At 40.1% G+C, this 22,794-nt stretch overlaps 1 protein-coding gene across 3 annotated transcripts in view; it reads left to right on the top strand.

Moving 5' to 3' along the window:
- SATB2 (SATB homeobox 2) overlaps positions 1–22,794 on the top strand; it is a 191,116-nt gene that overhangs the window by 145,112 nt on the left and 23,210 nt on the right. For all 3 annotated transcript variants that reach the window (XM_029224494.1, XM_029224493.1, XM_029224496.1), the window contains exon 10: positions 9,881–10,078. In XM_029224494.1, the coding sequence (XP_029080327.1) occupies positions 9,881–10,078 (198 nt within the window). The remainder of the gene's footprint in view (positions 1–9,880; positions 10,079–22,794) is intronic.

Here is a 22,794-nt window from a genome sequence, read left to right on the forward strand (position 1 = left end):
CCACGGCATGTGGGATCTTCCCGGACCGGGGCACGAACCCGTGTCCCCTGCATCAGCAGGCGGACTCTCAACCACTGCGCCACCAGGGAAACCCTACAGTTACCATTTTTAAAAATCTGTTATACCAAGTAGTGAAGAAATTAGGCTTCTCAACATTCGCAAATGCCAAACTAAGTGGGCAGTCAATACAGTGATGCCCAAGCATCAAGTTGAACCCTTCACTTTCTTCCTTTATCTCTCAGCATAATTCAAAGGATTAGATTCTTTTGAGAAGTGATCAACAGAAATTCCCACAAGATCTCAGTTTTTACATCAGTCTTATAATGAGGAATTGGGTTCTTATTACCACTTCTGCAATTAATTATGTTAACGTTTCATGCCCTAAAACTAGTCTTTATGGGAACCCATAATTAGATATCAATGAAGGTTAATTACAGTTTGTATGCAGTTCATAAAATGTCATATACCTTTATCCATTGCTAAAGTTTCTGTACCGGTTTTAAGCACATTTTTATGTACTGCAGAAACCCTGAGTTGCATTATTTTGGCATGGCACCTTTAGGAACTTGCATTTGACTTTGAAGCAAATCAGGCTGACATATTAAAAGCCATCTTTCTGAACTCTCCAGCCCTCTTTCAAAGATGACATTGAGCTAAACCATGGTTCTTACAGTTGGAGAATGTTGGTGCCTGTGAGTGGTTCCTCCTGTTTTGCTGTAGAGACCGTTTAATCCTCTTGCTTGGGACTTCCCTGGTGGCGCAGTGGTTAAGAATCCGCCTGCCAATTCAGGGGACGTGGGTTTGATCCCGGTCCCGGAAGATCCCACATGCCGCAGAGCAACTAAGCCCGTGTGCCACAACTACTGGGCTTGTGCTCTAGAGCCCGTGAGCCACAACTACTGAGGCTGCGTGCTGAAACTACTGAAGCCCGCGCGCCTAGGGCCCGTGCCCCGCAAAAGAGAAGCCACTGCAATGAGAAGCCTGCGCACCGCAACCAAGAGTAGCCCCGGTTCGCCGCAACTAGAGAAAGCCCGCGTGCAGCAACAAAGACCCAACACAGCCAAAACAAAAAAAGATCATCTTGGGCTTCCCTGGTGGTGCAGTGGTGGAGAGTCCGCCTGCCGATGCAGGGGACACGGGTTCGTGCCCCAGTCCGGGAAGATCCCACATGCCGCGGAGCGGCTGGGCCCGTGAGCCATGGCCGCTGAGCCTGTGCGCCCGGAGCCTGTGCTCCGCAACGGGAGAGGCCACAACAGTGAGAGGCCCGCATACCGAAAAAAAAAAAAAGATCATCTTGCTTTCACAGGGCCAAGACTAGGGTTAGACATGTAGGCTTGCTAGGTCTCGGGTGCAAAATTCAAGGAGACACACACTTTCAGAGTCACATTCCTTAAATTTTGCACGTTAGTCACTTGCTTGCCTCACTCTAGTCCCAGCCCTGATCTTTCAAACAAGTCTTATGCCTGGTTTTCTGCTGTGTCTGCTTTTTTTCCCCCCTGCACTTATGGGTTTTTGAGGCAGTGTGCATAATATGTAGTGTTTTTTTTTTTCTTTTTGCGGTACGCGGGCCTCTCACTGTTGTGGCCTCTCCCGTTGCGGAGCACAGGCTCTGGACGCGCAGGCTCAGCGGCCATGGCTCACGGGGCCCAGCCGCTCCACGGCATGTGGGATCTTCCCGGACCGGGGCACGAACCCGTGTCCCCTGCATCAGCAGGGAGACTCCTAACCACTGCACCACCAGGGAAGCCCCCATAATATGTAGTTTTGTATCATAGGTATGCTGGAATTTGGACCTGAAGTCAGGGACTAGAAATGTTTCGGTTGTTTTCTCCTTGATATTTAAGTCTAGTACATTTTGCTGTTAATATCTTTCTAGTATTTAAGTGGAGAAGACTCCAGATTCATTCTTTTTGACAGATAAGGATGTTTTTTTTCAGGTACATGTTCCCATCTACGTGTATATGTATGTGTGTACATACTTATATAAAGTCATACTAAATCTCTGTCCTGTTATATAGCTATGTATACCCCGTATTTCTACGGTAAGGAAGGCAACAAGATTTTATGAAATCCCCTCTTGACTTGGGCCCTTTATAACAGAGGTTAAGGAGTTGTTCAGAAATAAAGTTTTCATTACTCTCAATTACAGATTCACTCTTTGCAAACACACCCATAGAAATATGAGACACATGCCCAGCGACAGCTGAAAATTAGTCCCCATGAAAATACAGTTTAGAACTTAGTGTACAATTTTGAGAAATAAAAAGAGAAGCAGATCATTTTTACTTATTACATTCAAGGTATAAAATAATTAACCTTGAACTGTAACCAAATGCTCAGCACAAATCTTTTTTCAGGTTTAGATGACCTCCTTGTCAGGGATTCATTGAAGCCCTTGACAAGGCTCCCTTGCAGTTTAGCCTTTTATCCATTTCAGTTTTCTTGATTAGGTTATCTTGAATCATTAGGGGGTTTATTTATTTTAATAGACACTTATTGGATTCATGAAAGGAGAATTCGGTGACTAAGAAACAAGAGCTGAATATTATCTGGCTCATTTCACACTTCAGAAGAGTCTCAACCAGCTGAAGAGAAACTCTTTCACAGTTACAAAAGTTTGTTTGGGGACTTTATGTGCTTCCGTTTAGAAAGTGAACTGCCTGTAGTTAATAATATGAATTTTCTTTTGAGTCGCTCAGAAAACATTCCCTTTTGGTTACATATGCTGACATTTTCTGTATTGAAGATGTGGGTGAGTAAATGGCCTTTTACATTTCTGTTGCAAGAAGCCTTGTGTCATTCACCTGAAGAACTGTTCATTTGCCGACTTATTCATTCATTGGGGTTCCTAGATGGGCAAAGGGGGAAGGGGATTCTTACTATTTGTAGATTGAGTTCACTCGTCAGCTCTGTGATAGGTACATCGGGGGCACAGTAACGACTGTGACAAGACCTTCCCTTCAAGGCCAGTACAACCTTACTTAACAGGAACAAACGTATTTACTACATCTCTTTCTGGAGATCAGAGCAGACTGTGAACTTGCATTTGTTTCTTAGCAAGTCCTGGTTTGTATTCGTTTTGAAATATTATAAAAACTAGGAAATTTGTCACTAACACAGAACTTAATTTTGTTTTTAAAGGAAAAAATATGGGAACAGGGACATGTTGGAGTTATTACCTGTGTCCTGGGGTAGGAAAACAAGTAACTTAGTACACAATGAAATTTCAGTACCACGGACAGGAACCCCACTCTTTCCATCTCCTTCCCCTCCCCCATCACTTAAACCTAAGGCTTGGAGCTAGGATTCAAACCCATATCTGATGGGCTCCAGATTCAGACCCTGGGCTGTATTATTGTTTTCTGAAAGACCTCCTTGTTCATTTGAATAGTCTCAGCATTTGGTATGTAGTTTGGAGAATATGTCACTCATTTATTATCTACTTGAGTTTTTAAACCTTCAATATTTTTATAAGTGTAATAGATATTGTCCTTCCTCATTCATTTTCAATGTGAGAGAGCTTTACAAATTCTCATTTGAACAACAACAACATACACATGCACACACACATACACGAAAATGGTTAAAATGATGAGAATAGATTTTTTTAAATGATTGATATAGTTTGGTACTTATGAATATGTCATTTTTTTAAGAATGAAAACTTCTGGAAGATGAAGCTTACCAAGTATGTAATTTACCACTAGCAGGCCACTGTGGGCCTTCATTGATACCCAGCAACATGATTTCACTATGAAAAAAAAAGATATCTAGGCTAGGGTAAGTGGTGTTCTTGACTTTATCATAGTCCTTTCTCCAAGAACTTCTTGTTAAAAAAGAAGGAAGGAAGGAAAGTAGGAAGGGAAAGGAAAGAAGAAAGAAAAGAATTCTTTGTCATGTCAGTTTAAGAGCCTTCAATGACTCCCATGGCCCATAGGACTAACATGAAATTTCTTTGCATGGTATTCTTTATGACCTGACCCCCACCTCCATTTCTAGACTGTGCTTTAGCCACACAAAGTTGTTTCTGATTCCTTGAATGTGATAATTGTATAAGCCCCTGCATTTGCTGATAATGTTATCTCTGTTTGGAATGTGATTCCAATCACTTCCTCTCCCCACCTGGTGAAATTCATCTTTATCTTTCAAGGCCCACCTTAAGAGTCCTGTTCTCTGTGATCACATATTCCCTGAACTTCATGGTCAGAATTACCTACTTACCCTTTGGTGATCTCAACTAACCTTTTAAGTAAAAAGCATGGCACACAGTAGATGGGTGATCAGTACAAGCTTATAAACTAATATTCTGAGAGACCTCTGTCACTGTTTGCATTTATATACTGTGGTAAATTGGATCACCCTCTTTTCTTTATCTTATTCTTGCATTAGAGATGGGGGAAAAAGAGCCCTCAGAATGCTGTCAGGGTTGCTTTTGAAAACTAGTGCTCTCCCCCAACACTAACTCTTTTAATTTGAGGCCATGAAACATTCGTCTGGGCTAATTTCTATGCACTCTAATAATTTCAATTCAATCTATTGAGCATTTATTGAACATCTATTATGTGCAAGAAACTATACCCTGGTCTGAAAATGCTAAAGTGGGTAAGAAACCAACAATTTCCCTCCATCCCCATTAAGAAGCTGACTGTTCTGATAGGGGTGCAGGCATGCCCAGCAGTAACAAAATAATCATCAAATTGTGAAAAGGCATAAGCAACATGCTTTCAAATTATGCAGGAGTGAGTAAGCAATTCTTACAAGAGATCAGGTGAGACCATGTCAGCTGAACCTTGAAGTACAACTTCTCATAGCGGGGGTAGAGGGTTGAGTGAGATTTTCCAGGAAAGGGAGTAACATAAGCAAAAGCATGAAGATGGGAATATACCAAGCCTGTTCAGGGACTGCGAGTAATTCACAGTGGCCGGAGGACAAGGTCCATGGGGAAATTGAGGGGAGATGAGACCATGAAGGAAAAACAGGAGCAAATTGTGGTTCTTATTGTTGCCTCTTCTAATGCTCTTGAATTGTGAACTAGAGGTGTCTCATTTAAGTAAATCCTCAATAAAACTATCAGTTTACTAAAAGATAAACTATGGGGTTATTATTCATCTTTCAAAAAGAAATAATGATACCTTTCTTCAAGTAGTAAGGATTCCTAATACATTTACAACATTATTTGCTTTGTAAATTTAGATTGATGTACAACTTTGTAGGAACATGTGGATTGTAAACAAAATATATCTTGACTGGTGTGTCACCTCACCTGCATAGTTGGGCAGAGGTGGTCAGAGTTGTTTTTTCTACTGAGGGAAATATATTTGTTTACGAGGCTGATGAGATGACTAAAATGAGATGTTAATAGGTATTATTTGCTTATGCCCTGAATGCTTGGGAACTCTTTATCCATCGATCACAGGGATGTAGCTTTGAACTTACATTCTTTCTCTGGGTTCAGATTTTGAAGGTAAAGGTGTTTTAATCATAAATTCCTTAGCATCATTAGACTTAGGTTCCATGTACATTTTCCTATGTAAGTTCCAGGTATTCTCTGTATTTTTTTTAAACTTTTTATTTTGAACACGTTTTAGACTCACAGATTTTGGAAAATAGTACAGTTTCCATATATTTCTCACCTAGCTTCCCCTACTGTAACAGCTACATCACCATAGTGCAATGCTCAAAACCAGGAAGTTAGCATTGTTTTAATACATTAACTGAACTGAAAACTTTATTCTAATTTCACTAATATTTTTAATTAACATTATACTAAATATTAATAGTATTTCCACTAATGTCCATTTTTTGTGCCAGGATCTCAATCAGGAACCATATTGTGTTTAGTTATTTATCCTTAGTTTTCTGCAGTCTGTGACCATTCTTCAGTCTTCCCTTTTTTTTTTTTTTTTTTTAAATGATCTTGCCACTTTTAAAGAGTGCTGATTGGTTATTTTGTTGAAAATCTCTCAGTTAGGGTTTGTCATGATTGGACTGAGGTTATGCATTTCGGGCAGGACCTCAGATACTGTGTTGTGTCCTTTGCAGTGAGTCATATCACAGAGTTCATGGTTGTGAATATGTCATCACTGGTGATGTTGACCTTGATCACTTGACCAAGGTGGTTTTATTCTTTGTACTTTGACCCTGATGGCTAATCATTATCTGTTGTTTCTGACAAATAACAAGGTAATAGATCATGGAATGTGGACCTGGAAGGGAACTGAGAGATCATCTTTTGTAAACCCCTTCTTTTATAGTTAAGCTTCCAGAAGATCCAAGAGGGTAACCACTTATCCAAAGGTCACCCAATAACTTAATGTCAGAGCAGGAACTTAGCAGTTTGGTCTCCAAATTGAATATTCTGTGCTTCCTAGCTGTGCTCTGGCACATGTAACTTACTTACCCTCAGTTTTCCCATACTAAAAATGCGAAACTGACTCTATGAATATTCAGCCAACCTTTGGTCAAAGCTTACAACCAGACTAAAAGAGAAATCACAGCTAGGTATATACACCACAGCTCCTGGTGCCCACTCACAAGGCTGGCCAAGGCTGGAATCAGATGAACTTCTGTATCAGCATCTCCGAAATGAAAATAATTCTCCTGGAATGCTCCACATAACACATAGGGAGCAACAACAAAAAACCTACTTGAGATTTTAACAGAAAAAGGAGATTTGTTTATTAATAATTCATGAGTTCCCATTGAACATGCACGACAGAAACAGTGCTATTCAATAGAGAATACTGTCATCTGTCACTGTTTTATTTGACATTTACACTTTTTTTTTTTTTTTGCCTGATACTGCAAAACTTTCTTGGATGGCATGCAAAAATTATATAAATGAAAAAAATCCCAGTGTGGGGACTCTTTATCTCTTCTGTGATGGGTTCACTCGGTTACATATGTGTGTGTTCAGGCAATAGCGTGGCACTTTCTGGCACATTCATTAAGCCACCAAACAAGCTAATAAGAGACACTATTGAGAAAACAGAGATAAGCATCCCAAGTGGGCTGATGGAAGGATCATGTGAATAAAAAGATGGAGGGTGAGATGGGAAGTGAGGTGGAAGAATAGATTTCCGGGAGATAAGCGTACAGATCCGTGGAGTGAGCAAGTGAGTCAGAGTGAGGGGAAAGCGAATCATGGCTGCCATGAAGAAAACTGACAAAAATACACTGCCATTTCCGATGCAGAATAAATATTTATAGATGGCATCAGAGGAGCTCCACCAGCAGGGAATATCGGCATTTAGTAGAAGAGCAAGTTAGACTTAGGAGCACCTTGCAGTTTTGTGCCACCGTAAGGCTCTTGACAATGTTTCTGCTCAGTAGGTTAGTTATTATTTATAAAAATCACAGAACCAGCTGATACATTCATAAGCTAATTATTGAAGCAGCTGGGTACACATGGTGCAATATGTCCAAGGCTGTGAAGTATCACAGATTTCTTGGGGCCTGCTGTGGTGAGGGTGCGCTGTTGAAGGCTCCATCCCTTAATCTGATCAGCCAAGCAAACACTTTGTGGGGAAACTAGATTAATAACCCTCTAAATACCATGAATGTGCTTCATCTTCAAAACTGGGTTCCCTTAAACATGCTATTAGCTCAGCTCCATCAGGGATTTGAGGAAGTTCTCTGGTGCCCTAAGAACAGGGTCTTGTCGCCTACCTCCCTGTGCCAGAAATTAATTTGGTTTGCTTATGTCTGCACACATGATCACACTTGTGTCTAATCCGCTCCCTAATAGCTTCAAGGTCAGGACCTTGCATGTCAGTGGGCAAATTGAGCACTACACTTCTTAAAGACTGATGGCAGACAGCACACAGTCCATAACGAGGTCTGTAGTTTGTTCTAAGTGGTTGTAATGAGTGCAGATTATAACAGCGCATATAAATCAAATGCGGCAATGAATGTTGTGCGAGACATTCCGAGTATCATAAGTGGAGATACCACTCAGCTGTCACCTGTCTCATTTCAAGCTGTGGCTTCCCACAATGCAATTCACTCCTCATGCAGAACAGCAGGTGCTGTCCTCCTTAAGGTCTGGGTATCTCAGAACTTCATCTTTTAACAGATGCAGGTTTTTGTTTTTATTTTCTGTTAAACAATTGGTCTCCATGCTGTAGCCCCCCCTGGGAGATGTTAAACATACCTGTTTGAAACATTTGAAAGAGTTCAGTTGGAGACTTATTCAGATCTGTGAAAAGACAGAGAAATGGAGCTTAAGTTTTCCACAGATGGTTTGTTTTCCATTTCAAGAATTCTTTGCTTTGTACAAAGAAACCCTTGAGGAAACACTTTGGGACTAGGAGATTTTTTAAAATATAATTTATTTCCTGATAGGGATAAAAATTGAATCGTCTTCAATTTTCATATATGTTGCACCTTGAAAATCAACCATTACCTGTCTCTCAATTGAGTTGGAAAAAAAGAAATCTATGAAAATACTTGGGAAAACATTTCCAAGCAAATGATTAGATATCTTGTTTTCATTCTTCCTAACCCTCTAACTCTCCCCAGCTCCCAGTTTATTGCAAGAAAAGATCAGGTCTGCACAAATGTGGCCTCTCACTTGTAAAAACAAGGCAGTGTTGTGTTACAGATTAGTTTATAAATCCCCAGTGGCTTCACAGTTCAGTGCCTACAGCTGCTGCAGATGGGCCTGGGTTTTTGTCTCTTTGCGGTGCTGCAGCCGGCAGTTGAAGGAGAAAATGGAATGATCAGGTTATTAACATGGAGGCCGCGAGGAAGAGGCTGCACAATGAGAACAGCTGGTGTTGCTGTCTTGGCTGATGCAGCGGAGATAATCAAATCTTGCCTTTTTTTGGGTAAAGGCAGAAGACACAGTGGAGAGTTAGACAAACAACAGCTTATGATATTATAAGGGGTTTTTATAATACGTGTCAGGAACTTTCATTGGCTTACAAGTTATGATATAGAATTTGTTGAGGTTCGGGATTTATTTTTTACAAAGTCATTTGTGTTTACTTATGTACCTTTTTAGAAAAATTCTTACTCTTGCAGGAGGCGTGATGTGGGACAGTTCTTGTTTTTAAAATTAGCAACGTAGCTTGGAAATGATGGGTTAGAAAGCTACTGGGTAAAATATTTTGACATGAGTCAGTGAGCGATGTTGACAGCATCCTCTGTATTATTTTCATATAATCCATCATTATTTGCATTACATTTTCTTTCTTGTGCAGTTGCAAGAGAACATCCGGATGCCAGAGTTGGGAGGCAGACATTTGCAGGTGTGACCCGTCCGACTGCCTACCTTCCTGCAGGTGTGGCTGAGGCAGGAAGGTGATGGTTAAAAGGGCCTGGAGCCCATGGCATTCAGAGATTGAGCAGGAGTACAGTTTTTCATTCTAGCTAAGGTTGTTATGGAGGAGTTATTGATAATTGTGAGGCCATTTCCTCCCTATTTATACTTAGGTATTTTTTCTTCTTTAGAATTTGCCATTTTGCGATACATGTTTGTTCATCTTCACTTTTTTCTTGGAATGGAGTACTGTCCAATTGGGTAATTTTTAAAAATTGTTGCTGACCAACATGAATTACTCTTGCTGAGAATTGGATAGCTACAATCTTCCTCGAGTATCTTTTACAAAGGAACTGTAAATTAATTGAGAATATATTCAATAGGAAGGGTGATAAGATAATTAATAAAGACCAAAGGTTCTCAGGTATTGGTGTAACTATATGTGCGGTCATTGGTTGGTTTTCAGAGTTGTCAGGCTGTATCACTATTTTCCCAGTTTGGTGGGAACAAGTTTGATGTAAAAATATGATAAACCGGTATGGTACTTGACTGCACTCAAACCCGCCTCTGCTGCTCTGCACTCTTCAGGTTAATTCAAGTGACCTTCTCTGTTTCTAGGGCTGGCTGTGTGAACTGCTCCGCTGGAAGGAGAACCCCAGCCCAGAAAACCGCACCCTCTGGGAGAACCTCTGTACCATCCGTCGCTTCCTGAACCTTCCCCAACACGAGAGGGATGTGATTTATGAGGAGGAATCAAGGCACCATCACAGCGAGCGCATGCAGCACGTGGTCCAGCTTCCCCCTGAGCCAGTGCAGGTGGGCGTCCCCTTCTCCCACAAACCAGAGCAAAGCTGTTGGTGCCAGTAGCCGTGAAGGGTCATAGGGGCACACCACATCACCTCCCCTCGGAAGGTGTCTCATGCCATGTCCCCAAAAACAGAGGGCCCTGTTTTCACAGTGGGCACAGTGTGTGTGTGTGTGTGTGTGTGTGTGTGTGTGTGCATGTGCACACATGCGCTCTCTCTCTCTCTCTCTCTCTCACACACACACACACACACACACACACACACACACACACACACACACACACACACAAATGACTGAGAAGTCTAATCCAAAGGCAGCTGCTTTCCTGAGAGCATTTTACTTGTGGGATTGTGAAGCCAGAGAACTCATGGAGAATTAAATCTCCCAATTGGAAGCCATAGTTCATTGTTTCCATCAGTTCATTTTCTAAAGAAAAAACTCTGAAGTAGCCAATGAATTGATCCAAAATTCCTCAAGGAATATTTCATTAGGCTGAGGAAAAGAAATTTCCACATGAGCTAGGGAATACCACTGAACTCAGTTGAACCTTTGAGAGAAATTGTGACAGATCTTAGTATTTTTTAGATGAGTTCCTGCTGTGTTTGGTTTCCTGTCCTTTAGAAATCTACCTTCATTTGGGTTGCATGTTTTGTTTGCTTAGATTTTTGCTCTCACTGAGAGAAATAATATTTATTTCTGAGAGTCATTGATCTTAACTACCAACGCTTGCTGTAGTCTAAAGTCAATTACTTTCAGGAAGAAATATTAATGAGGGTTTCTACAGTTACACCTCTTCGAGTTGTGCCACAAATTGTTTTGTCAGACTGTGAGACTTATCCTCCTGTCCAATACCACCAATTCCAACTGCCACCAAAGAGGATCCTCTAAGGCCTGTCTGAATCTCCTTGTGTGTAGCAAGAAGAGGGCCATTGAGGCAGGAGTGCATGCACGTGTGCACATGTGCGTGAAGAATGGAAGATGAGGATGAAGGAAGTGTGGGGCATGGGGTCTTGATCAGAGAGCATAGGAGAGATGGTAAAGGACACAGTGAAATGCTCTGCCTGAGGTTTCCTGTCACCTTTCCCCTTACTCCACCCTCACATCCCCTGGGGAGAAGCCAGAAGCCAGTGGGGCCATTATATCACTTTTCATCCAAATATTGACATCTCAGTCAGTGCTCTCATGCTCTCATTGGTCACTTTCCAAAGTCATGGAGTGAATCGCCCAGATCGTTAGACTCATGAGTTCATAGAGCTATACACATGCAGGAGTCTCTTATAATACCCACAGTGAACTCAGAGGGGAGGTAAAAAGGGATACTTGGTTAATAAGTGGGAGAGCCCGCTGTCCAGGCTCTGTATTAGTGCTTGGGTGATTCATTCCCCGGAGATGAGCCCCAAGTCTTACCCTTCAGGACCAGCCTTCCCTCTCTTGTCCTTTCCTAGCTGGGGCCTCATCCAAACACCAGGGCACCTCCTTGTAGATAATTAGACCAACGTGCGTCACATGGAGCGGTGGTTTTTAGATTTTGAGATTTAGTAGAAATTAAAATTAAACAGGGGCACATTGTAGGTTCACCAACCTTTTATTTTAGAAAATAAATTTATTCAAAAAATTCAAGGTGGTGGAAGTAAGAGCAAATACTGGAATGGAATGTACTTTAAAAATATTATTTTGGCTGAATTAGAAAGACCATTAAAATTAGTTGTTATAAAATATATTTACAAATAAAAATTAATAAAATTGTCTAAGTAAAAAAAAAATTCAATGGGCACTCACGTTTGTTATTCATATATTTCATACAATAAAATAACAAACAAATTAATGAAAAGGATAGCCTTAGGCAAAAGATCTTACAAATGTATAAATTCAGTCATATGAAAAACTCACCATCACCCTTGTTTTTCTCATTTTGATGTGAATTGATCCCAACTTCTGTGTTGAACCAACACAGGGCCAATGACTAGCTTCAGGAAACTACTGACTTTGTGTGGACTTTTCATTCAGGGTCCATCTTAGTCAATCCAAGCAAGATAGAAACAGAACAGGAGTGAAAAAAATTGATTTATTATAGACATTAGTAGCATTTCTTTTTTATCATAGGATGATGACAAAGTTGAAAATTTAGAGAAGTTTGAGATAAGGATACTAATACTTGTTTTCCATTAAAATGAGGACCTCCCTTCATTTGGATGATGGCTCTTGTATATTCCTGTCTCCATTCTTTGTCCAGAAATTCTCATCTCTGTGAGGTCCCTGTGTTTAGGTAGCTAAAATGACGTTCAACATCATATTTTGTCTTTTAACTGACCATTCTGAGTAAAGTAAATCTTAGAAGCAGACAGCCAGTTGATTTATGAGTTTTATTACCTTTTATGTTAGTGTGTCAGAACTAAAGTGTGCTGACAATAATGGCTAAGAGTCAGTCTGTAATTTTCCTTTTTAGTTTTAAGCAGTCTGTGGCTATTAACATTAACTTCTGATATCACTAAGAGAATTCACTTATTTTATAAAAGATTATTCCTATCACTCAGCTCTTAGCTAAAGAGTTTACAAATAAGGTAATTTTCTCTACACTGACTTTGTCTTAGCCGTTGACCTTGATCCCAGAACAACTGTGAAAGTCTCCAATACATCACTTATTTTTTTTTTTTTACGTCATGCCTGTCTCAGTGACACTGCTTTGAATGCTGTATTTCTCTTTCGTGATATGAAAAATGAATAGAACTTGAACTAACCAGCAAAACTCTTGAGACTGGAGAATAGAGTTAGCACAGCCTCTGTGATTTGGGAAGGACTGTATTCAAAAAGGTCCCAGACTACTTAAAAATGTCTGTAATTGTCCAGAAGTTAAGCTGTTGGACTCAGGGTTGGGATTCACTTGTGCCTTTGTATCAATTAAAATTTTAGGAAGATATAATTGCTTACATGTTTTAGGAATTTAAAAATTCATATGTTAGTAGTACTAGTTTGGTGACGTTACATTTTGTCTAATTAGGCAGAAAACGCGCCATTTAAAAAATTTTTAACCTCTTTATTGGAGTATAATTGCTTTACAACGGTGTGTTAGTTTCTGTTTTATAACAAACTGAATCAGCTATACATGTACATATATGCCCATATCTCCTCTCTCTTGTGTCTCCCTCCCTCCCACCCTCCCTATCCCACCCCTCTAGGTGGTCCCAAAGCACTGAGCTAGTCTCCCTGTGCTATGTGGCTGCTTCCCACTAGGTATCTATTTTACATTTGGTAGTGTATATATGCCCATGCCACTCTCTCACTTCGTCCCAGCTTACCCTTCCCCCTCCCTGTGTCTTCAAGTCCATTCTCTACATCTGAGTCTTTATTCCTGTCCAGCCCCTAGGTTTTTCAGAACCATTTTTTTTCTTTTTCTTTTTTAGGTTCCATATACATGTGTTAGCATACAGTATTTATTTTTCTTTTTCTGACTTACTTCACTCTGTATGACAGACTCTAGGTCCATCCACTTCACTACAAATAACTCAATTTCGTTTCTTTTTATGGCTGAGTAATATTCCGTTGTATATATGTGCCACATCTTCTTTATCCATTCATCTGTCGATGGACATTTAGGTTGCTTCCATGTCCTGGCTATTGTAAATAGAGCTGCAATGAACATTGTGGTACATGACTCTTTTTGATTTATGGTTTTCTCAGGGTATATGCCCAGTAGGGGGATTGCTGGGTCGTATGGTAGTTCTATTTTTAGTTTTTTAAGGAACCTCCATATGTTCTCCATAGTGGCTGTATCAATTTACATTCCCACCAACAGTGCAATAGGGTTCCCTTTTCTCCACACCCTCTCCAGCATTTATTGTTTGTAGATTTTTCGATGATGGCCATTCTGACCGGTGTAAGATGATACCTCATTGTAGTTTTGATTTGCACTTCTCTAATGATTAGTGATGTTGAGCATCCTTTCATGTGTTTATTGGCAATTTGTATATCTTCTTTGGAGAAATGTCTATTTAGGTCTTATGCCCATTTTTGGATTGGGTTTTTGTTTTTCTGATATTGAGCTGCATGAGCTGCGTGTATATTTTGGAGATTAATCCTTTGTTAGTTGCTTCATTTGCAAATATTTTCTCCCCTTCTGAGGGTTGTCTCTTCGTCTTGTTTATGGTTTCCTTTGCTGTGCAAAAGCTTTGAAGTTTCATTAGGTCCCATTTGTTTATTTTTGTTTTTATTTCCATTTCTCTAGGAGGTGGGTCAAAAAGGATCTTGCTGTGATTTATGTCATAGGGTGTTCTGCCTATGTTTTCCTCTAAGAGTTTGATAGTGTCTGGCCTTACATTTAGGTCCTTAATCCATTTTGAGTTTAATTTTGTGTATGGTGTTAGAGAGTGTTCTAACACCATACATAATTTCATTCTTTTACATGTAGCTGTCCAGTTTTCCCAGCACCACTTATTGAAGAAGCTGTCTTTTCTCCATTGTGTATTCTTGCCTCCTTTATCAAAAATAAGGTGACCATAGGTGTGTGAGTTTATCTCTGGGCTTTCTGTCCTGTTCCATTGATCTATATTTCTGTTTTTGTGCCAGTACCATACTGTCCTGATTACTGTAGCTTTGTAGTATAGTCTGAAGTCAGGGAGCCTGACTACTCCAGATCTATTTTTCTTTCTCAAGATTACTTTGGCTATTTGGAGCTTTTGTGTTTCCATACAAATTGTGAAATTTTTTGTTCTAGTTCTGTGAAAAATGTCCTTGGTAGTTTGATAGGGATTGAATTGAATCTGTAGATTGCTTTGGGTAGTATAGTCATTTTCACAATGTTGATTCTTCGAATCCAAAAACATGGTATATCCCTCCATCTGTTTGTATCATCTTTAATTTCTTTCATCAGTGTCTTATAGTTTTCTGCATACAGGTCTTTTGTCTCCTTTGGTTTTTAAATTGTTAAATATGGGTGAAATCAGTGATTATTAAGAGGCTCTGATGAGGCAGCATATTAAAATACACACAGAAGTCCACTCCACTTGTGGTCACGGAAAGGTGCCATTTAAGTTTCTTTAAGCAGTTAGGGTACACTATTTCCCAATTTTTTTTAATTATAAAGATATGAAATGGTGACCTTTGTGCATAATTACTCACCAGATATAGTCTGTTAAATTAGGGATCCACAGATGTACTGGATAAAAGAAAGAGCTTGGAATCACCCCCTCCCCATTCAGTGCTTTCTGTGATGTTGAGAAGTCCGTTAGAGTCAGAGCCTCTTTCCTCACAGAAGGAAGGAAAATTTTCTTGCCCTTTGTTTGCAAATAGTTTACTAATTGGTAGTCTTATATTGCATGCAGATGTGTTTCTTTTTTTTAAGCCCATGAAAGGTTTGAAAAATTCAAGCCCATGTTTAGAAATTAGGATATTTCATTTAAAATCTGGATTTCACATAGCAATCCAGAAATTCAGAAGATCTGACCCACTGGGCCACATGGCTGGAGCTGACATACTCTATTCAGGACACATCCTTGCCATCCTGCTGCAGGATCCCCACTGCCCACATGCTATTTCCATGCGCATATGTCCCATCCACTTTGTTCACTTAGGCTGCTCCTGTCCCGTCACTCTGTCCCATTGAGACCAGCTTGCCCCACGAGTCCTACATCTGAAGCTGCCACACTAAAGCCACACACGCCTTTGCCGCGTGCTTCTGATTCCTTCCATGGTAGCCATTGTGTGTCATTTATTTTTATAATTTTAACACCTAACAATCCTTGAAATGCATATTTGATGGAATTTCTCTTCAGGGATGAAGCTAGGTTATAGTTGGGTTTGGGTCCGCTAAGGGGTATAGTCGGCCCTAGAGACTTGGGGGTCCTGGAGGAATGAGATGTTTTTTCCTTGGGAATTCAGTTCTCTCCAGGTGATGTAGATTTGATGTCATATGGAATTATCCCGTTTCTCCAGTTTTCTTTCTGATATTCTAAGTCTCTTTTGAATCCCCATTTAAGTTCCTACTGTCTAAAAAGTGATTTTCCAGGCTCTGAACACACCTTGCAAACTAGATTCACCTACACTATGGACCCTCAGTGGGGGCAGTATTGCCCCAGGGAGTAAAAATTGATTCTTGGGGGCATAAAAATCTTGTTTACAGTTGTTTATTGCCCTCCAAAGGGACATAGTACATAAAGAGATATTCTGTATATCTGGTATTAAAATTTCATGATGCAGGGAAAATGATTAGGAAAAAATGCCTACAAAGGCTCCTTTGGGGAATAATAATGAAAAATAAATGTTGCAAAATGCTAATATATGTAATAGTTCTGGTTCATGTATGGATAGCACAAAGAAGACCAGCATAGGTGAGATGAAATTGTATGACAAACTAAAACATTCCATGAAAAAGGTGAAATGAATTCCATTGTTTACCTCAAACGGTTGGAGACAAAATGATTTCTTGTGGTTGTAGTGATTTCACCCCTAGTGGTTATTATGACCTGAGGCCCTATAGTGAGGGGCCTCAAACTTAGAATCAAAAACTAGTTAGGTCAGGGTATTCATTATTACCAACTCCATTTTACAACTGGAAAACCTGGAGCAGAGACGAAGAGCCTTGCCTGAAGCCAGGATCGCCAGCTGAATGAAAACACAGGCGTTTTTGGCATTCAGTCTTTCCTCTGACTTCACTCTCAGTGCAGGAGAGACGAAAGGACATCGCTCATGCTATGACTAGGTCACTGAGTGGGGTTGATTGGGAAGCATTTGCCAAACTGTTCATGTCTGTGCAGTTTGTGCTTTATTGCTTTATTATATTTCCACCACAGTGTTTCCATGGGTTATTTTGTAAGTTCAGGAATTCTGAGCTTGCTGCTGTGTGGTTTCCTGACAAGTACTTGTTTTAAAATTCCATGCCGTACACTGAGGAAGAATGTGAGAGACCTGGTGTATGACAGCTGACGCCAGCTTTATACTTCAGCTTGTCTGGATTGCCACCCACTCAGGGTATTCTCAGCATTTTCTAAGCTACCGAATCCCTGTGCTGATGTCAACCAGTGGTTCTCAACCAGCGGTGACTTTGCCCCCATGGGATATTTGGCAGAGTCTGGAGACATTTTTGATTACTATAACTTGGGGATTCTACTGATATCTACTGGGTGGAGGCCAGGGATGCTGTCAAATGTCCCATAATGCACATGACAGCCTCCCCACCAAAGACTTATCTGTTCCACAGTGTCAATAGTGCTGGGGCTGAGAAACCCATGTAGAAACCCCACCAAGGTTGGGGGGGGCAGCATCTACTTGCACATGTGAGAAACTGAAGCTTAGAGAAGTTTAGTAACCTGCTCAAAGTGGGACCTTAAATCCACATTAGTCTACATTCAGCGTCTGACTTTTTTCTCTGTGCTAGAAAGAACTGCTAAACATGCAGCAGCCAGCCTTCCCTGAATACTTGCTGTTAGCTGTCTGGTATTAGGCAAAGCTGTTTATGTACATCATTTAATTTTTAATCATTCTACTGAATAGATCTAGTTTTGTTAGCTTCTTTTTTACAGGATATTCAGTGCTGTGAAACCTGTAGCTCATCGGTGTGATGTCAAAGAACTGATGTGACTGAAATTTTCACTTTCTCTTCAGCTTTTTCGGCATTTTTGAGGTAGCTTTGGAATGTGACTCTCATTGCTGGTGTTTAAGGGTATTTGAAATCTATGATTAAGCCCTGAGAATTTGATCATGGAATTCTGCTTCAGCTGTAGGTATATTTTGATTTGTGAATTTGCTTTCAAAAGGACAGTGTCTAAGAATATAAATAAGCTAATTAATTAATCAATTAAGGATGTTTGCAAATTCTTTAACCAGGTTACTAGAAATTCTCCCATTTTGGATTCATTCCAAGCTCCTATTCAAAGCCTGCTATCTGAATGTGGCTCTAGAGGTTTGAAACTCTACCCTAGTTGTGAGGAAATGTGCAGATAGACACCTGCCATTTTAGATGAAGTATTATAGCAGTTGGGTATACGTAGGTCCTCAGTTGGGAAAACTTTGGGAGTCCCTGACCATCAGTCAGGAGTCACGCTAGCCTTTTTCTTATTAACGTTATGCTATCCTTCATGCATTTATTCAACTTGGAGAGCGTTCCTCATTTCTTTGTTACCAGTTAGCCTTTCAGCACATCCAAACTTTTTAATTTGTCACCAGGAATATAGAAAGATTTGGAGGTTATTTACAACTAACTCTTTTTATTCTAGAACATGGACATTTCTATCTTGGGTTCAGCTTCTTCCAAAGTGTAGTGAACAGGTTTCTCTTGGTGGTGATGTGAAAAAGTTGAATAACCTCCTTAGAGTTGCTAGCTGATAGATTGGACATTAGCTATGGCTTTGTTTTCTCTAGAGATTTAAGCAAGTTGCTTGTCTACTTTTTAAATTTAAAGTTTCTTAAAGTAATTTTTTTTTCTTTTGCAAGACACAGAAATTCCAGCCTAATTATTGGAGACATATTCAAAGAAATTGAGGGTGAAAGAACTTCATGAAAATCCAGGTGTAGGACTGTGAATATGGGTAGGTTTCTCTGAACCTGGGACTTGTAATTCAGCAGCTGGAGTTCGTGGATTCACCCCCTCCTTTGCAATCCTGGATATAACATACCCCCTCCCCATATCAGCTTCTTCCTGCTATCAGTCTTTTTCTTTCTGATCTCATCTGATTTACCATTTACTCTACAGTTGTCTACCATATGACTTCTGCTTACTATGCATAGTTTCTCTGAATTATAATTCTACCTTCTCAAAACTTTGACCTGCCCACGACCTCTGCTCTACCTCATGACTTTTTTGTATGCCTTTATGAAATCCAGCTTCTGTTACCCACTCTTATTTATTACTTTAAATACTTATAAGAGAGAAATTGGCTGGTCCACCTTATCCCCATGAAGGCAAACTTTCTTGACACTTAATTTCCAACCAGTAATGTGAATGCTTAATTTGGAAGTCACTGCATTTTAGAGAAAGGGCTTTGTTGGGCACAAGGTTAGAATGACCTCAAGGAGCATGGGAAGTGGAAAGCTAGCTGGCTGCAGACCACCTACAGGTAACCTGTGAATGCCATGTCCTTTGGCTGGGAAGTTAGGGCCCTTTAGGAGCCCTGCATTTGTCAGGATAGATGGTAGCAGGTATGATTAACAAGTCTAATATAAAATTCTCATGGGGCTTCCCTGGTGGCGCAGTGGTTGAGAGTCCGTCTGCCGATGCAGGGGACACGGGTTCGTGCCCTCCGGGAAGATCCCACATGCCGCGGAGCGGCTGGGCCCGTGAGCCATGGCCACTGAGCCTGCGCATCCGGAGCCTGTGCTCCGCAACGGGAGAGGCCACAACAGTTAGAGGCCCGCGTAGCGCAAAAAAAAAAAAAAAAAAAAAAATTCTCGTATCAAGGGAGATTTATATGACTTTTTAAATGTAAAGTGCTCTGGACATGTAAGCAGTAAGGAACTAATGCCTAAGAGTGATTTTAAGTTTGTGTGTATCCAAAGTATTATGCCTTTATATTTCATTGCAGTTTTTCTAACATTTATCATGTACATCCATGCTTTCAGGCACTGTGCTACAGATCCTGATAGGAATTAAACTTAAAATTTTATCATACTCTGTTCTGGGTCTGCCTATTTACTGCTTTAAAGCAGGTCCAACATTTTACCAGGCTTATCATTTTAATAATTGGAGTTAGCTTTCTATTCCTCATTCTTCATGGGGCCGTTCCAGTGTTTTTGCCAAGCAGAGCTCGCCCTATTAGTGACTAAATCTTCACAACACACCGCCTTCCAAATTAAACATCCAGGGTTAGCTACTGGTTGGAAGTGAAATGTCAAGCAGCTGGGTTCCACTTCTCCCAGTCTTTTCCTGTCCTGTGGCAGCATAGAGAGCCTTGGTTTCCTGAGTAGCTTGCTCTTCCATAATTGCTGTGTTCTTTAAATAATAGTCTAATTGCATTTTTGAGAGGCAGCACAATCCCTTCAGCTCATGCTGTGGGTTACTGATATACTCCTTGTTTCTCAGATCCTAAAACTGAGTAGAAGGCACTTTGCCCAATGCCACTCTATGGGTGAAGGGAAGAAGCAGGATTAGCTGTGTCACTTACATCAGGACAAATACTCCTCACTGATATGAGTTTCTGCACTGTTCAGTGCTCAGAAACCACTAAGATCACTAATATAAATTACATTTATTTGTGTCTGTTTTTAAAGGTTTTGGGACAGCAAGGTACTCCTCATATATATTGTCATATTCTTTTCCTTCTGGTAAAATTAAAGTAAGAATATTATAAAACCTTTAGCACCTTGGCCTTTTCTTGATGTTCTGATAGAAAATGAGACTAAACATAATACTTTTGAACATAAAGCTTAGTTGTCTTTTGAAAAATATATATTGCTATGGAATAGTTAGAGAACGTTCTTGCTATTGTTCTGTTGGCCAACTCACTGTAGCTATTTTCTCCCTCCCTCCCTACTTCCTTCCTTCCTTTCACTCTCCTTTCTTTCCATTATCTGAAACGTCTGAAACGCTTTTTTTTTAAGCTGAGAGAGCTTAGGGCAACGACTAATAAATTTTGTGATGGGGCAAACTGATTAAATGTGAGCAATGTGGAGCAAATTGAGAAAGAGAGGCAAAATAGACCAAGTCAGTGCGTTCACATGCATCCTGCCTTCTTCTCCACCCACAAAAAAAACCAACAATAAACTTAAGGCACTTGTGGACATTGATGTGTCATTGTTCTAATGAAGGGCCTTGCCATATTTCATCTGTGAGAAGGAAAATACCTCCTTTATACTTTTATAGATATCTAGCAAAGTCTGGCTTTTGGCAAGGCTGATTAAAATTGACTGATAAAACTGTTTTCAGACCCAAGCTGCAGACACAATTGAGAGGTTGCCATTTTTATTCATTGATTCAACAAATATTGGTTGGGTTCCTTCAGTGTGCCAGGTGGCGTTCTAGGCACCACGTATATAACAGTACATAAAACAGAATTTCACACATCTATTGAGCAGCTCTCCCCTTTACTCACGTAGATTGCATTTTTAAACAGACTTCATTTTCCCCCTGGCTGCCTTGCCTTAACCTAGAATTCAGACTACGATTTAGTGGAATCCATAGATTGTATTCCTTTCTCCGATCCCGACCTTGGGTGCCATCTCTGTGCCTCAGTTTTTCCAGCTGTTTCCCGAATGTACTGGGTAATATCTTTAAAACACATAGAGCCTCTCAGAGATGACATTACCTTTAAAAAAATGTTTGAAGATACCAAAGCTAACAGATCTTCTGAGTCTATTCTCTAGAGTCCAAAGAACTTCATCCATGTGGAGAAGCCCTTCTCTGCAGATGTACATTTCTGTTGCTTCTGCAAAGACAACGAATACCTTTCATATCAACAATTAACTATGAATGAGAAGCATTCCAGTAGAAATTTTAAGGAGGTAGTGAGAAGCAGCTCCCGTAGTCCTTGAACAACACATTTTCTGCCACAACGAGCTCATTATTAAGAGGGACTAGTTCACACACCTGACCCTCCAAAGGCCCCAGCTTTATCACCACCAATGAGCCAGGTGGTTGGTTCAAAACAGTGAATTAGCCCATACCCCAGTGCCAAATAATAAGGTTGCCACTTGGAGAAATCACCCTGGGTGAGGAGAGAGAACATGACCAGGACAAAATAAGAAGTGTCTGTCTGTGTGGTCGGGGTGAAATTAGGGGTGGAGTAGACATGCTTATTATCCATCTGTTTTTCATCAAAACTGTCTTTAAAAATGCTACTTGGGTCACTAATCTACATATGCAGCTCTTTGTAAAACTATGTTAATCACTTCTGTAACACATTAGAACCCACAAAGTTGTGAAGGTGCAGTAATGATGTTTTAGTCTCTTTGGTCCAGTATTAAATAAGCATTTACTATCAGCAGCTCTGTACAGGCTCTGACAGACTTAAGGAGAATGAAATTTTCTCTGGTCTTGAGTCGCTTGGAGGCTACCAGGGAAATGAATACAGACTTTTGCAGAACAGGCTATGTATTCGTAGGCTGAGCAGAGATACAGAATTTGCTAAGATCTTAAGACAGTCTTTAATGGGTCCTACATACTGAAAATAATAATGGGTGGTTTTCGTGTTACTTCAATTCCTGGCATCACGACCTGGAATTCTACCTCTTTCCTTCCTAGATAAGCAAGTAAACAGAAGAGGAAGTATGTATGAATAGTGTCATTGTAGAAGAATAGAAATCAGTTCTCATTTACCCAAAACAAAACAAAGGTAAAAAAGTAAAACATTTGCAAATTTTTCTATTGATGGTAATGAATTATTTAAAGTGTAGTTCATGACAAATGTGTCATGTACTCCATGATTGAACGACACAGGGTTAAGAACCTGATGATAAATATAACCTTTTGATTTTAATTTTGAAAAATCATGATGCCTTGCTCACATAATGGTAGAAACAAACATAACTGCTTCTTTTGAAGTCAGCACCTTCTGACTATGATTTTTAAAAGCACATATAAAGTAGATGACTGGGATTTGCTTAAATCTGAGTGTAGTTGAAAAGTTCTTAAATACAAAAAATTTTTCTGTATATGTTCGTTAACCCCTAAGCCTTTCTATTCAGTGTTTCAGGAACTAGAGCATCTTGTAAAGAAAGAAACTACTTTCTATTTCCAATGAACCTTTGACCAAACGGGAAAAAAGATGATAAGGTAAAGAAAAGGGCCTGTAAGTGACATT

Source organism: Monodon monoceros, unplaced genomic scaffold, assembly GCF_005190385.1.
Source record: "Monodon monoceros isolate NGI ecotype Baffin Bay Population unplaced genomic scaffold, NGI_Narwhal_1 Super_Scaffold_16, whole genome shotgun sequence".
In the NCBI taxonomy this organism is placed as follows: Eukaryota; Metazoa; Chordata; class Mammalia; order Artiodactyla; family Monodontidae; genus Monodon; species Monodon monoceros.